This window comes from Anomaloglossus baeobatrachus, chromosome 9 (assembly GCF_048569485.1).
Source record: "Anomaloglossus baeobatrachus isolate aAnoBae1 chromosome 9, aAnoBae1.hap1, whole genome shotgun sequence".
Classification (NCBI taxonomy): domain Eukaryota; kingdom Metazoa; phylum Chordata; class Amphibia; order Anura; family Aromobatidae; genus Anomaloglossus; species Anomaloglossus baeobatrachus.
Window position 1 is genome coordinate 26,875,847 of NC_134361.1, and position 14,666 is coordinate 26,890,512.

At 41.1% G+C, this 14,666-nt stretch overlaps 1 protein-coding gene across 50 annotated transcripts in view; it reads left to right on the forward strand.

The window, feature by feature from the left end:
• LOC142250962 (uncharacterized) overlaps positions 1–14,666 on the forward strand; it is an 87,625-nt gene that overhangs the window by 51,656 nt on the left and 21,303 nt on the right. For 39 of the 50 annotated variants that reach the window (XM_075323356.1, XM_075323368.1, XM_075323383.1 and 36 more), the window contains 7 exons: positions 796–831; positions 1,321–1,350; positions 11,833–11,862; positions 12,535–12,564; positions 13,001–13,030; positions 14,280–14,309; positions 14,585–14,614. In XM_075323356.1, coding sequence (XP_075179471.1) covers positions 796–831; positions 1,321–1,350; positions 11,833–11,862; positions 12,535–12,564; positions 13,001–13,030; positions 14,280–14,309; positions 14,585–14,614 — 216 coding nt within the window. The remainder of the gene's footprint in view (positions 1–795; positions 832–1,320; positions 1,351–11,832; positions 11,863–12,534; positions 12,565–13,000; positions 13,031–14,279; positions 14,310–14,584; positions 14,615–14,666) is intronic. The other 11 variants (XM_075323374.1, XM_075323375.1, XM_075323390.1 and 8 more) reach the window with 8 other exon arrangements.

Consider the following 14,666-nt stretch of genomic DNA (forward strand, 5'->3'; position numbering starts at 1 on the left):
TTTCTAGACAATAAACTGATCACAAGGATTGCAGCAATCACATGTAATCTGAATGATCTAATCCAACTGCAGCGCGCCCGCAGGCAGAATTACGCATTACACAATTTTTAGCAAAATCAGTGGCTGTCTGTGTAAGGCTACTTTCACACTTGCGTTGGACGGCTTCCGTTGCTATCCGCAGCCTTGAGGAATTACGGTAACCGTTGCAGGAAACCGTTATATTCCTCATAGACTTCTATTAGCTATGGATAGCAACGGATGGTCTTGCATTGCATCCGCACCGCGGCGCATCATTTGTTTTGACGCTGACCGTCAGTGACCGTTGGGCGGATGGAACGCTGCATATAGCGTTTTTCTGCACTTCAAAAAAACACAACCTGCAGGATTCCGTCGGCGTCCGTTGTTTTTATAATGGACGCCTATGGTGGCGGATTCCGTTAGAATCCGTCATTTAGCGGATTCCGTTAACGCATCCGTCTTTACACAACTGAGCATGCCCAGATGTGTAAAGTCAAGGAAAAAAAAACTATAACGAATTGCGTTATTTTGTACGATCCGTAGCATCCGTTGTGCCACTATATGCAACGCATCCGTTGCATCCGTCACACAATGCAATGCTACGGATCCCGTCCAACGCAAGTGTGAAACTAGCCTAATGCGCAAAGCGCTCCTTGTTACATACCAAGGCTAATAGTTTGGAGATATAAATGGGGACCCCCAGATTATTATCTCATTATTCTCTATGGCGTTTTAAACCAGACACCCCCTTAATTGTCTCCAATCTTTATTTTCCAGGCGCAACAATCTTACTCTCTACTTCTCCTGGTACAGGTCAGTCAGTAGATAATTTTGTGTTATTTACACACATAAGTCATTGGACATATTACACATATATTTTCTATTAAAGAGGATGTCTAGTTTTGATCTGTCAGCTCACGACAGAGGTCTCATTGTTGGCACTCGTATAATTGATAAATTCTAATAGGAGAAAAGGCTGGGTGGGTCCAAAGCTGACTATCCCTATAAATGAATTTATCCTTGTATAATGAGAAAAACAATGGAGTATACAGTAGAGTTACCATGAGTCATTTACAATTTATATGGATTTCCCTGTAGCTCCCCCACAGGAAAAATAAGGCATTACACCGCTCTTATTGATATTAATGGGCCATCTGTGTAATGGAGGGATGTGCCCGCTCCTCTAGAATGTTGTAATAGATAAGGATCCAAAATGAGGAACAGCTCTTTATTATCTCCAGATTTCCTGTGGATTTTATAAACCAGACACCCCGCTAATTCTCTCTTATCTTTATTTTCCAGGTACAACAGTCTCTACAACTCCTGGTACAGGTCAGTGCTTATTATTAATTTCTAGTAATGGTCACTAATACCAACAAATCTGCATAAGATTCATCTGGATTCTTCTCGTTCTGTCGTTAAAAATATATTCTCTATCTAAATCTTTATTTATAACAAAAGTTACACAATAAATTCATGACAAGGAACTGTAGTGATCAGCTGTAATCTGAATTTCAACTGCAGCGCCCCTGCAGGGAAAATAAGGCTATGGGTAAATCAATAATGAGGTCAGTGGACAAGATCTTCAAATCAAAGAATGTTTCACTGGGGACGAAGAAACGGCTTGTACATAGTCTGGTTTTGGCTCGTGCATAGTCTAGTCTCGGCTCGTACATAGTCTGGTCTTTTCTGTAGTCACACATGGATGTGAAACCTGTACAATAAAGGAACAAGACCGGAGAAGAATCAACGCCTTTGAAATCTGATGCTAGAGAAGGATGTTATCAATACCATGGATGGCAAAAAGAACACAATGAAGTCAATTTTGCAACAAATGAAGCCAGACATGTCACTTGAAGCAAAAATCACCAAGCTTTGACTTATCTACTTTGGACACATCATAGGAAAAGAGCAATCACTGGAGAAGGACATAATGTTCAGAAGAATAGAAGAGACCAGCAACCTGATGGCTTGATACTATCAAGGTAACGGCGGAGAAGACCCTGGTGGACCTATCTAGGCGGAGAAGACCCTGGTGGACCTATCTAGGTGGAGAAGACCCTGGTGGACCTATCTAGGCGGAGAAGACCCTGGTGGACCTATCTAGGCGGAGAAGACCCTGGTGGACCTATCTAGGCGGAGAAGACCCTGGTGGACCTATCTAGGCGGAGAAGACCCTGATGGACCTATCTAGGCAGAGAAAACCCTGGTGGAACCATGTAGGCTGCACAAGATCGATCTTTTTACAGAGTGTTCATCCATCAAGTCACCATGGCTCAACATTGAGCTGAAGGCCATACAATAATAATAATGATGATTTTCTATGGAGTTTTAAACCAGACACCCCATCAATTCTCTCTGATCTTTATTTCCAGGCACAACAGTCTCTACTTCTCCTGGTACAGGTCAGTGCTTACTATCAATTTCTAGTAATGGTCAGTGATAGTATTAAATTCCTCCAGATCTCAATTTTCCTCCAAATCTGCGTAAGATTCATCTGGATTTCTCTGGTGCTGTTGATAAAGATGTCCTCTATCGTAATAATTTCTTTTGTTAAAAAAAATTCTACAGAAATTATTCACAAGGATCCCCAGCACTTAATTGTAATCTGAATTGTCTAATGATACTACAGTGCCCCCACAGGGGTAATAAGGCATTACACTATTCCTACTGAAATCAGTGGCTGTCTGTGTAATGCAGAAACATGGCCGGTCCTCCAGGGTGATCCTTGTTACATAATCTGGCTAATAGTTACGAAATCTGAATAGGGATCCCCAGTTTATTATCTCATTATTCCCTATGGAGTTTTAAACCAGACACCCCAATAATTCTCTCTTATCTTTATTTTCTAGGCACCACAGTCTCTACGTCTCCTAATACACGTCAGTCAGTAGATAACTTAGATTTAGTTACACACATAAGTTATTGCACATATTCCACTGATATTTTATATTGAAAGGCATGTCCAGTAATGATGGTATGTGCGCTCTCCACTGCACGATATTTGATCGAGCATCAGGGTGCAGCTCCCCCACAGGACAAATGAGGCATTACAGAGCCCTTATTGAAATTAATGGGCCATCTGTGTAATGGAGGGATGTGCCCGCTCCTCTAGAATGCTGTAATAGATGAGGATCCAGAATGAGGATCGGCTCTTTATTATCTCTGGATTTTCTGTTGATTCTATAAACCAGGCACCCAACTAATTATCTCTTTCTATATATTTTCCAGGCACAACAGTCTCTACTACTCCTGGTACAGGTCAGTGCTTACTATCAATTTCTAGTAATAATCAGTAGATACTAATAATTTGTCTCAGACCTCTAATTTCCTACAAATAATGGAAAAGGCCAGAGAATGTATCAAGGAGATATATTTCTGCTTCATCGACTACCGCAAAGCCTTCAACTGTGTTGATCACCAGAAACTATGGAATCACATAAAGGATATGGGTGTGCTGGGCCATCTGATCAGCCTCATCAGGAACCTTTACATCCACCAACAGGCAACCGTTTCAACAGAACATGATGGGTGTGCGAAACCATCTGATCAGCCTCATCAGGAACCTTGACATCAACCAAGAGGCAACAGTCTGAACGGAACATGATGGGTGTGCAAAACCATCTGATCACAGCCTCATCAGGAACCTTTACATCAACCAAGAGGCAACAGTACGAACAGAACATGATAGATATGCGAAACCATCTGATCAGCCTCATCAGGAACCTTGACATCAACCAAGAGGCAACAGTCTGAACGGAACATGATGGGTGTGCAAAACCATCTGATCAGCCTCATCAGGAACCTTTACATCAACCAAGAGGCAACAGTCCGAACAGAACATGATAGATATGCGAAACCATCTGATCAGCCTCATCAGGAACCTTGACATCAACCAAGAGGCAACAGTCCGAACAGAGCATGATAGATGTGCAAAACCATCTGCTCAGCCTCATCAGGAACCTTGGCATCAACCAAGAGGCAACAGTCTGAACAGAACATGATGACACGACATGGTTCAAAGTAGAAAGAGTTGTCAGACAAGGCGATATCCTGCCACCATTTCTCTTTAATTTATATGCAGAAGCTATATTCAGGAAGGCTGAACTCATTAAAAAAGAATGAATCAACATCACTGGAAGAATCATCAACAATCTTAAATACGCAGACGATACAACATTGATAGCAACAAGCGTAGATGGAATGAAGGACTTATTACGAAGGTCAAGGTGGAAAGCTTGAACACAGGACTCCTACTCAACACAAAGAAGACAAAGATAGTGACTACTGCCAGGTACGACCGGGACACGTGAAATGGATGGCAATGAACTGGAAGTTGTTAAGGACTACAACCTACTCAGATTAATGATCAATCAAGATGCAGCGATGACACCGGAAGTCAATAGAAGAATAACTATAGGCAAATCAACAATGATGTTACTGGACAAGGTCCTCAAATCGAAGAACATTTTACTGGTTATGAAGACACGACTGTTACAGTCTGGTCTTTTCTGTAGTCACATATGGATGAAAAACCTTGGCAATGAAGAAACAAGAGAGAAGAATCAACGCCTTCAAAATGTGGTGCGAGAGAAGGATGTTATCAACACCATGGATGGCAAGAAAAGCAACCAAATCAATTTTAGAAAAAAATCAAGGCAGATATGTCACTCGAGGCAAGAATCACCAAGCTACGACTTCACTGGAGAAGGACGTCATGGTTGTAAGAATAGTAGGAACAAGGCGAAGAGGAAAACAAGCAACCCGATGGCTTCATACTATCAAGATAACGGAAGAGAAGACCCTGGTGGACCTATCTAGACTGGCACAAGATCGATCTGCTACAATAATTCTCTATGGAGCTTTTAACCAGACACCCTATTAATTCTCTTTTGTTCATTTCCAGGCACAACAGTCTCTACTTCTCCTGGTACAGGTCAGTGCTCACTATCAATTTCTAGTAATGGTCGGTGACACTACTAAATTCCTCCCAAGTTGGGTCTTCCAGAGTGAGAGACTCTTACTTTGGCTAAATATTGAAAATTATTGAGATTATTGGGCTATCTGTGTAATGGAGGGATGTGCCCGCTCCTCTAGAATGCTCTAATGGATGAGGATCCTGAATGAAGGACGGCTCTTTATTATCTTCGGATTTTGTGTGGATGGTATAAACCAGACACCCCACTAATTCTCTCCATATATATTTTCCAGGCACAACAGTCTCTACTTCTCCTGGTACAGGTCAGTCCTTAATATCAATTTCTAGTAATGGTCAGTGATACTATTGATTAGTTTCCCTGCAGCGCCCCCGCAGGGGAAATATGGCATTACAAAGTAGCTATTGAAATTGATTGGTTCACTGTAATACACAAACGAGTTGGGTCCTCCAGAGTGAGAGACTCTTTGTTACCTGCTTTGGCTAAAAGATGAAAATTATTGAAATTAATGGGCCGTCTGTGTAATGGAGGGATGTGCCCGCTCCTCTAGAATGCTCTAATAGATGAGGATCCAGAATGACAGACGGCTCTTTATTATCTTCAGATTTACTGTGGATTTTATAAACCAGACACCCCATTAATTCTCTCATCTTTATTTCCAGGCACAACAGTCTCTACTACTCCTGGTACAGGTCAGTCCTTACTATCACTATTCAATTCCTCCAGACTTCTATTTTCCTACAATTCTGAGTAAGATTCATCTGGATTCTTCTAGTTCTGTCATTAAATATGTTCTCTATCTTAATCTTTTTTTATATAAAAAAAATCTAAAACAATAAACGGATCAAAAGGATCCCTAATGATCAACTGTAATCTGAGTTGTCTAACTGAAGTGCAGTGCCCCCGCAGGGGAAATAAGGTATTACACAATATTTAATACAACAGTGCCTGTCTGTGTAATGCATATTAGTGTCCGGTCCTTCAGAGTGACATCTGCTTCTTGTTACATGCTATGACTAAAAGTTCATAAACCTGAATGAGGCCCCCAGTTTATTATTTCAGTAATACCTTCTTACAAAATCACAAAAAAAAACTCTACACATGGACATCACCGAATGGGGCCTATAAGAACCAGACGGACTACATATGTGTTCGACAAAGATGGAGGTCATCCATTATTACGTGAAAACAAGGCCAGGAGCCGACTGTGGAACTGATCATGAACTTTTGACAACAAAGATTAGAGTCAAGCTGCGCAAAAGGACTAGACAACAGGTAATTTCCAACTTCGAATTGACAAAGATATCTGATGTTTTTTTGGAAAAGTCTACACAACCGATTTATATCTCTGGATACGGATGAAAGAAATCCTGAGGAATTATGAGAAAATATAAAGACTATTTTACTGAAGAAGGCAGAAATACAATAAACAACAAGTAGAATAGACCACCGCAGTCATGGTTAACAGAAGAGACCCTAAAGATTATCGACAAAAGAAGAATGGCAAAAGAAAAATGTAACAAGCAGGACGCAGACAGCATCAGTAAAAGACTAATGGCTGCTTTACACGCAGTGACATCGCTAACCCGCCCCCGTCGTTTGTGCGTCACGGGCAAATCGCTGCCCATGGCGAACAATATCGCCGATACGTGTGACATGAAATTATCTTACTAACGACGTCGCTGTGGCCGGCGAACAACCTCCTTTTTAAGGGGCCGGTTCGTGCGGTGTCACAGCGACGTCACACAGCGGGGCACCAATAGAAGCGGAGGGGCGGCCGAATGAACGTCACTCCCACCTCGTTGCCGGAGGACGCAGGAACGCTGTTGTTCTTCGTTCCTGGGGTGTCACACGTAGTGATGTGTGCTGCCTCAGGAACGACGAACAACCTGCGTCCCAAACGAGCAAAGATATTTTGAAGATAAACGACGTGTCAACCATCAACGATTTGGTGAGTATTTGGGATCGTTAGCAGTCGCTCGTAAGTGTCACACGCAACGACATCACTAACGAGGCCGGGTGTGAGTCACGAATTCCGTGACGCCAGCGACATGCCGTTAACGATGTCATTGCGTGTAACAGGGCCTTTAGAAGAATAAACAAATCAATTTTAAAACAAATCAAGCCAGAGATGTCACTCAAAAGAAGGATCACCAAGCTATGACTTCCCTACTTTTGACACATCATGCGAAGAGAGCAATCACCGGAGAAGGACATCATGGTTGAAAGAATAAAAGGAACAAGGTAAAGAGGAAGACCAGCAACCCGATGGCTTGGTAAATCAAGAAAACAGCAGAGAACACTCCGGTGGACGTATTTAGGCTGCACAAGGTCGATCTTCCTACAAATTGTTCAGTCATCAAGTCGCTAATCATCATGGCTCGAAATTAAGCTGAAGGCCGTAAAATAATAATAATCTATGGAGTTTTAAACCAATTACCCTATTAATTTTCTCTTTTCTTTATTTTGCAGGCACAACAGTCTCTACTTCTCCGAGTACAGGTCAGTCATTGAATAATCTAGCGTTATTTACACACATAAATCATTGCATATATGCCACTAATATTTTCTATTAAAGGGGATGTCCAGTTTTAATGTCAGTTCACGACAGAGATCTGAGTGTTAGGACTTGTGTGGTCCATGCAATCTAATAGGGTAAAGGCTGGGGGGGTCCAAAGATAACTATCCTTGTGAATGCATTTATCACAAAACTATAATGATAAAAAGAGATGAGTATAGATTTACTATGAAATTCATTTACGATTTATATGGATTTCCCTGCTGCTCCCCCACAGGAGATATAAGGCATTACACTGCTTTTATTGAAATCAATGGGCCATCTGTGTAATGGAGGGATGTGCCCGCTCCTCTAGAATGCTCTAATAGATGAGGATACAGAATAAGGGACGGCCTTTTATCATCTCTGGATTTCCTGTGGATTTTATAAACCATATTAATTCTCTCTTACCTGTATTTTCCAGGCACAACAGTCTCTACTTCTCCTGGTACAGGTCAGTTCTTACTATTAATTTCTAGTAACGGTCAGTGATAATAATAATTTCTTTTAGGCCTCTATTTTCCAACAAATCTGCATAAGATTCATCTGGATTCGTCTAGGTCTGTCTTTAAAAATATGTTCTCTATCTTAATTTTTTTATTAAAAAAAATGTTACACAGTAAATTGATCACAAGGATCTGTAGTGATCAGCTGTAATCTGAATTGTGTAATCAAAACTAAAACTTAACGGCAGCATCCCCGCAGGGGAGATAAGTCAATGCGCAAATCAACAAATAGGTCACTCGACAAGGTCCTCAAATCGAGGAACATTTCACTGGTGACCAAGACACAGCCTGTACATAGTCTGGTCTCGGCTCGTACATAGTCTGGTCTTTTCTGTAAACACATATGGATGTGAAAGCTGGACCATAAAGAAACAAGACAGAAGAATCAATGCCTTCAAAACATGGTGCTGGAGAAGGATGTTATCAATACCATGAATGGCAAAAAGAACAGAGAAATCAATTTTGCAACAAATCAAGTCAGACATATCACTTGAAGCAAAGATCACCAATGACTATGACTTGTCTACTGAGGAAACCTCAGACAAAGAAAGCAATCACTGGAGAAGGACATCATGGTCAGAATAGCAGGAACAAGGTGAAGAGGAAGAGCAGCAACTTGATGGCTTGATACAATCAAAATGACAGTGGAGAAGACCCAGATGGACCTATCTAGGCTGCACATGATCGATCTTCCTACAGAGCATTCGTCCATCAAGTCGTTATGGCTCAAGATTGAGCTGAAGTTCGTAAAATAATAATAATAATTATTCTCTATGGAATTTTTTATACTAGACACGCCATTAATTCTTTCTTATCTTTATTTTCCAGGCACAACAGTCTCTACTACTCCTGGCACAGGTTAGTCCTTACTATCAATCTGTAGTAATGGTCACAAATACTATTAACCCTTACCTCTTCCATGCTTCTTTTAATTCATCAGGATTCCGCTTCTTGTATCTTTAACGATCTTCTCCATTTTGGAAAATGCCTTTCAGTTAAATAGATTTCCAGATAATAAACTGATCACAGGGAGCCACCTCCAGACATCAGCTGTAATCAGGGAGGAAGTGGAAACAACTGATTAGTTTCCCTGCAGCGCCCCCACAGGGGAAATAAGGCATTACCCAGTAGCTATTGAAATTGATTGGCTGACTGTCATGCATGAACAAGTTGGGTCCTCCAGAGTGAGAGACTCTTAGTTACCTGCTTTGGCTAAAAGATGAAAATGATTGAAATTAATGGGTTGTCTGTGTAATGGAGGGATGTGCCCGCTCCTCTAGAATGCTCTAATAGATGAGGATCCAATTCTCTCTTATCTTTATCTTCCAGGCACAACATTCTCTACTACTCCTGGTACAGGTCAGTCCTTACTATCAATTTCTAATAACGGTCAGTGATAATAATAATTTCTTTTAGGCCTCTATTTTCCAATAAATCTGCATAAGATTCATCTGGATTCTTCTAGGTCTGTTGTTAACAATATAGTATGTTATCTATCTAAATCTTTTTTTATAAAAAAAAAAAAAGGATATAATAATATTTATTCATTTATATAGCGCTGTTAATTCCACAGCACTTTACATAAAATGGCAACACTGTCCCCATTGGGGCTCACAATCTAAGTTCCCTATGAGTATGTTTTTGGAGTATGGGAGGAAACCGGAGAACCCGGAGGAAACCCACGCAAACACAGGGAGAACATACAAACTCCTTGCAGATGGTGTCGTTGGTGGGATTTGAACCCAGAACCCCAGCGCTGCAAGACTGCAGTGCTAACCACTGAGCCACCGTGCTTCCCAATATGCCCGATACACAATAAATTGATCACAAGGATCTGTAGTGATCAGCTGTATAATCTGAATTGTCTAATTCAACTGTAGCGCCCCCGCAGGGGAGATAAGGCAATGGGCAAATAAAAAAATAGGTCATTGGACAAGGTCCTCAAATCGAGGAACATTTCAATGGTGACCAAGACACGGCTTGTACATAGTATGGTCTCAGCTTGTACATAGTCTGGTCTTTTCTGTAGTCACATATGGATCCGAAATATGGACAATAAAGAAACAAGACAGAAGAATCAACGCCTTTGAAATCTGATGCTGAAGAAGGATGTTATTAATACCATGGATGGAAAAAAAGAACGAAGAAATCAATTTTGCAACAACTCAAGTCAGACATGTCGCTTGAAGCAAAGATCACCAAGATATGACTTGTCTACTTTGGACACATCATAAGAAGAGAGCAATCACTGGAGAAAGACATAATGTTTAGAAGAATAGAAGGAACAAGGGGAAGAGGAAGAACAGCAACCCGATGACTTGATACTATCATGGTAATGGCGGAGAAGACCCTGGTGGACCTATCTAGGCGGAGATGACCCTGGTGGACTTATCTAGACGGAGAATACCCTGGTGGACCTATCTAGGCGGAGAAGAGCCTGGTGGACCTATCTAGGCGGAGAAGACCCTGGTGGACCTATCTAGGCTGTACAAGATCATTCTTTTTACAGAGCGTTCATCTATCAAGTTGCCATGGCTTGAGATTGAGCTGAAAGCCATGAAATAATAATAATAATAATTAAAAAAAAATAATTCTCTATGGTGTTTTAAACCAAACACCCTATTCATTCTCTCTTATCTCTATTTTCCAGGCACAACAGTCTCTACTTCTCCTGGTACAGGTCAGTGCTTACTATCAATTTCTTCTAATGGTCAGTGATACTATTAAATTCCTCCAGACTTCTATTTTCCTACAAATCTGCATAAGATTCATCTGGATTTTTCTAGTTCTGTCATTAAATATGTTTCTATCTTAATCTTTTTTTACAAAAAAAATTCTAAACAATAAACAGATCACAAGGCTCCCTAGTGATCACCTGTAATCTGAATTGTCTAATGCAACTTCAGCGCCCCCGCAGGGGAAATAAAGGCATTACACATCTTTGTTACAATCAGTGGATGTCTGTTTCATGCACAATCGTGCCCGAACCTCCAGCGTGAAATGTGCACATTGCTACATTCTCTAACTAATGGTTCAGAAATACGAATGGGGTCCCCCAGTTTATTACTCAGTAACCCCTTCTTACAAAATCACAAAAGGAGACTACACACATGGACATCACCGACAAATCTGGTTGCCCAAATCTCTGTGAGAGGACATTGCTTAGAGATCGGACTGCAAACTACACGTTTATACAACGAGCCCGTTAGCCGTTAGGGCCTTTCTGGCGACGTTTTTTGAAAAAGACCCATATAGGTTGAAACGTCTTACTGTGTCACTTTTCCCTATTCCTTCACCTGTCCATCACCTGTCTGTAACATAAAACACAAGTGCATGAAATTCTCTAGAGAGTGCGGTGAATTCTATAATTGAATACTACTGGGGGTACCAAATCCCGTCTACCTGCCCCCATCAATCTAGGCTGTGTGCACATTAAATTATCCTAGCGAGAACCTCCAGACATCAACTGTAATCAGGGAGGAAGTGGAAACAATTGATTAGTTTCCCTGCAGCGCCCCCGCAGGGGAAATAAGGCATTACACAGTAGCTACTGAAATTGATTGGCTGACAGTAATGCATGAACGAGTTGGGTCCTCCAGAGTGAGAGACTCTTTGTTACCTGCTTTGGCTAAAAGATGAAAATTATTGAAATTAATGGGCCGTCTGTGTAATGGAGGGATGTGCCCGCTCCTCTAGAATGCTCTAATAGATGAGGATCCAGAATGACGGACGGCTCTTTATTATTTCTGGATTTCCAGTGGATTTTATAAACCAGACACCCCATTAATTCTCTCTCTATTTATATATTTTACAGGCACAACAGTCTCTACTTCTCCTGGTACAGGTCAGTCCTTACTATCAATTTATTATAATGGTCAGTGATACTTAAAAATTCCTCCAGACATCTATTCTCCTACAAATCAAAGGATTGTCATAGATCTCACCCTATATTTCTCCACGAGTGGACCAGTCACAGAATATTAGTAGAATTGAAGGGCCTGAAGATAGTTGGCAACTTGAGGGAAGATGTAAAGGCTAACCCTTGTACCTCATGTGATACTTCCGCCCTAACAAGGGCAGCACCCAAGTGTAAAGACTATCCCCAACGTAGATATAGGCCCTCCCGACGCGTTTCCTTCTCACTGCCGAGAATTCATACCGGCGATATTGTCTGTCTGTACGCATCGAGTGTGCCATTGCAGGTTTCTTTATTAATTTATTTCCCCCGATGAATTCTCTGCACTGAGAAGGAACTTACACTTTATGTTATCTCTGTTGATGGATTTTACATTGTGTAAATTAAAAGGTATATTTTAGTCTTTTTCTATACGGTGCTGTCTGTGTAATGCACAAACAAGCCCAGTCCTCCAGGGTGAAATGCGATCCTTGTTACATACCGTAATCTGGCTAATAGTTCAATAATCCAAACGGGGGCCCCGAAATGTATTATTTAATTATTCTAGATGGAGTTTTAAACCAGACACCCCGTTAATTTTCTCTTATCTTTACTTTCCAGGCACAACAGTCTCTACTTCTCCTAGTACAGGTAGGTTATTGGATTATTATTGTTCACGATTATTGTACTTGACTATATATGCCCCTTTATCACATGTAAAGCGCCATGAACTAAATGGCGGTATAATAATTAGATAATTTAGAGTTATTTACACACCAGTCATTGCACATGTTTCACTTATATTTTCTATTAAAAGGCATGTCTAGTAGTGATAGTGCGTGCACTCACCACTGTACGATATTTGATCGAGCATCGGGGTGCAGCTCCCCCACAGGACAAATGAGGCATTACACCACTCTTATTGACGCTAATGGTCCGTCTGTGTAATGGAGGGATGTGCCCGCTCCTCTAGAATGCTCTAATAGATGAGGATCCAGAATAAGGAACGGCTCTTTATTTTCTCAGATTTTTCTGTTGATTCTATAAACCAGACACCCAACTAATTATCTCTTTATATATTTTCCAGGAACAACAGTCTCTACTTCTCCAGGTACAGGTCAGTGCTTACTATCAATTTCTAGTAATAATCAGCGGATACTAATAATTTGTCTCAGACCTCTATTTTCCTACAAATAATGGAAAAGGCCAGAGAATGTATCAAGGAGATCTATTTCTGCTTCATCGACTACAGCAAAGTCTTCAACTGTGTTGATCACCAGAAACTATGGAAACACATAAAGGATATGGGTGTGCCGGACCATCTGATCAGCCTCATCAGGGACCTTTACATCCACCAAGAGGCAACAGTCTGAACAGAACATGATAGATGTGCGAAACCATCTGATCAGCCTCATCCGGGTACCTTGGCATCAACCAAGAGGTAACAGTCTGAACGGAACATGATGACCCGGCATGGTTCAAAGTAGAGCGAAGCGTCAAATAAGGAGGCGTCCTGTCATCATTTCTCTTCAGTTTATATACAGAAGCTATATTCAGGAAGGCTGAACTCGTTAAAAAAGAAGGAATCAACATCACTGGAAGAATCATCAACAATCTTAAATACGCAGACGATACAACATTGATAGCAACAAGCGTAGATGGAATGAAGGACTTATTACGAAGGTCAAGATGAAAAGCTCGAACACAGGACTCCTACTCAACACAAAGAAGACAAAGATAGTGATTACTGCCAGGTACGAGCGGGACACGTGACATGGACGGCACTGAACTGGAAGTTGTAAAGGACTACAACCTACTCAGATTAATGATCACTCAAGATGCAGCGACGACACCAGAAGTCAATAGAAAAATAACTATAGGCAAATCAACCATGATGTCACTGGACAAGGTCCTCAAATCGAAGAACATTTCACTGGTTATGAAGACACGGCTGCTACAGTCTGGTCTTTTCTGTAGTCACATATGGATGAAAAACCTGGACAATGAAGAAACAAGAGAGAAGAATCAACACCTTCAAAATGTGGTGCGAGAGAAGGATGTCATCAATACCATGGATGGCAAGAAAAGCAACCAAATCAATTTTTGAAAAAAATCAAGGTAGATATGTCACTCGAAGCAAGAATCACCAAGCAACGACTTCACTGGAGAAGGACGTCATGGTTGTAAGAATAGTAGGAACAAGGCGAAGAGGAAGACCAGCAACCCGATGGCTTCATACTATCAAGATAACAGAAGAGAAGACCCTGGTGGACCTATTTAGACTTGCACAAGATCGATCTACTACAATAATTCTCTATGCAGTTTTTAACCAGACATCCCATTAATTCTCGTTTGTTCATTTCCAGGCACAACAGTCTCTACTTCTCCTGGTACAGGTCAGTGCTCACTATCAATTTCTAGTAATGGTCGGTGACACTACTAAATTCCTCCCAAGTTGGGTCTTCCAGAGTGAGAGACTCTTACTTTGGCTAAATATTGAAAATTATTGAGATTATTGGGCTATCTGTGTAATGGAGGGATGTGCCCGATCCTCTAAAATGCTCTAATGGATGAGGATCCAGAATAAGGGACGGCTCTTAATTATCTTCGGCTTTTTTGTGGATGTTATAAACCAGACACCCCACTAATTCTCTCCATATATATTTTCCAGGCACAACAGTCTCTACTACTCCTGGTACAGGTCAGTCCTTACTAACAATTTCCAGTAATGGCCAGTGATACCAATTATTTCA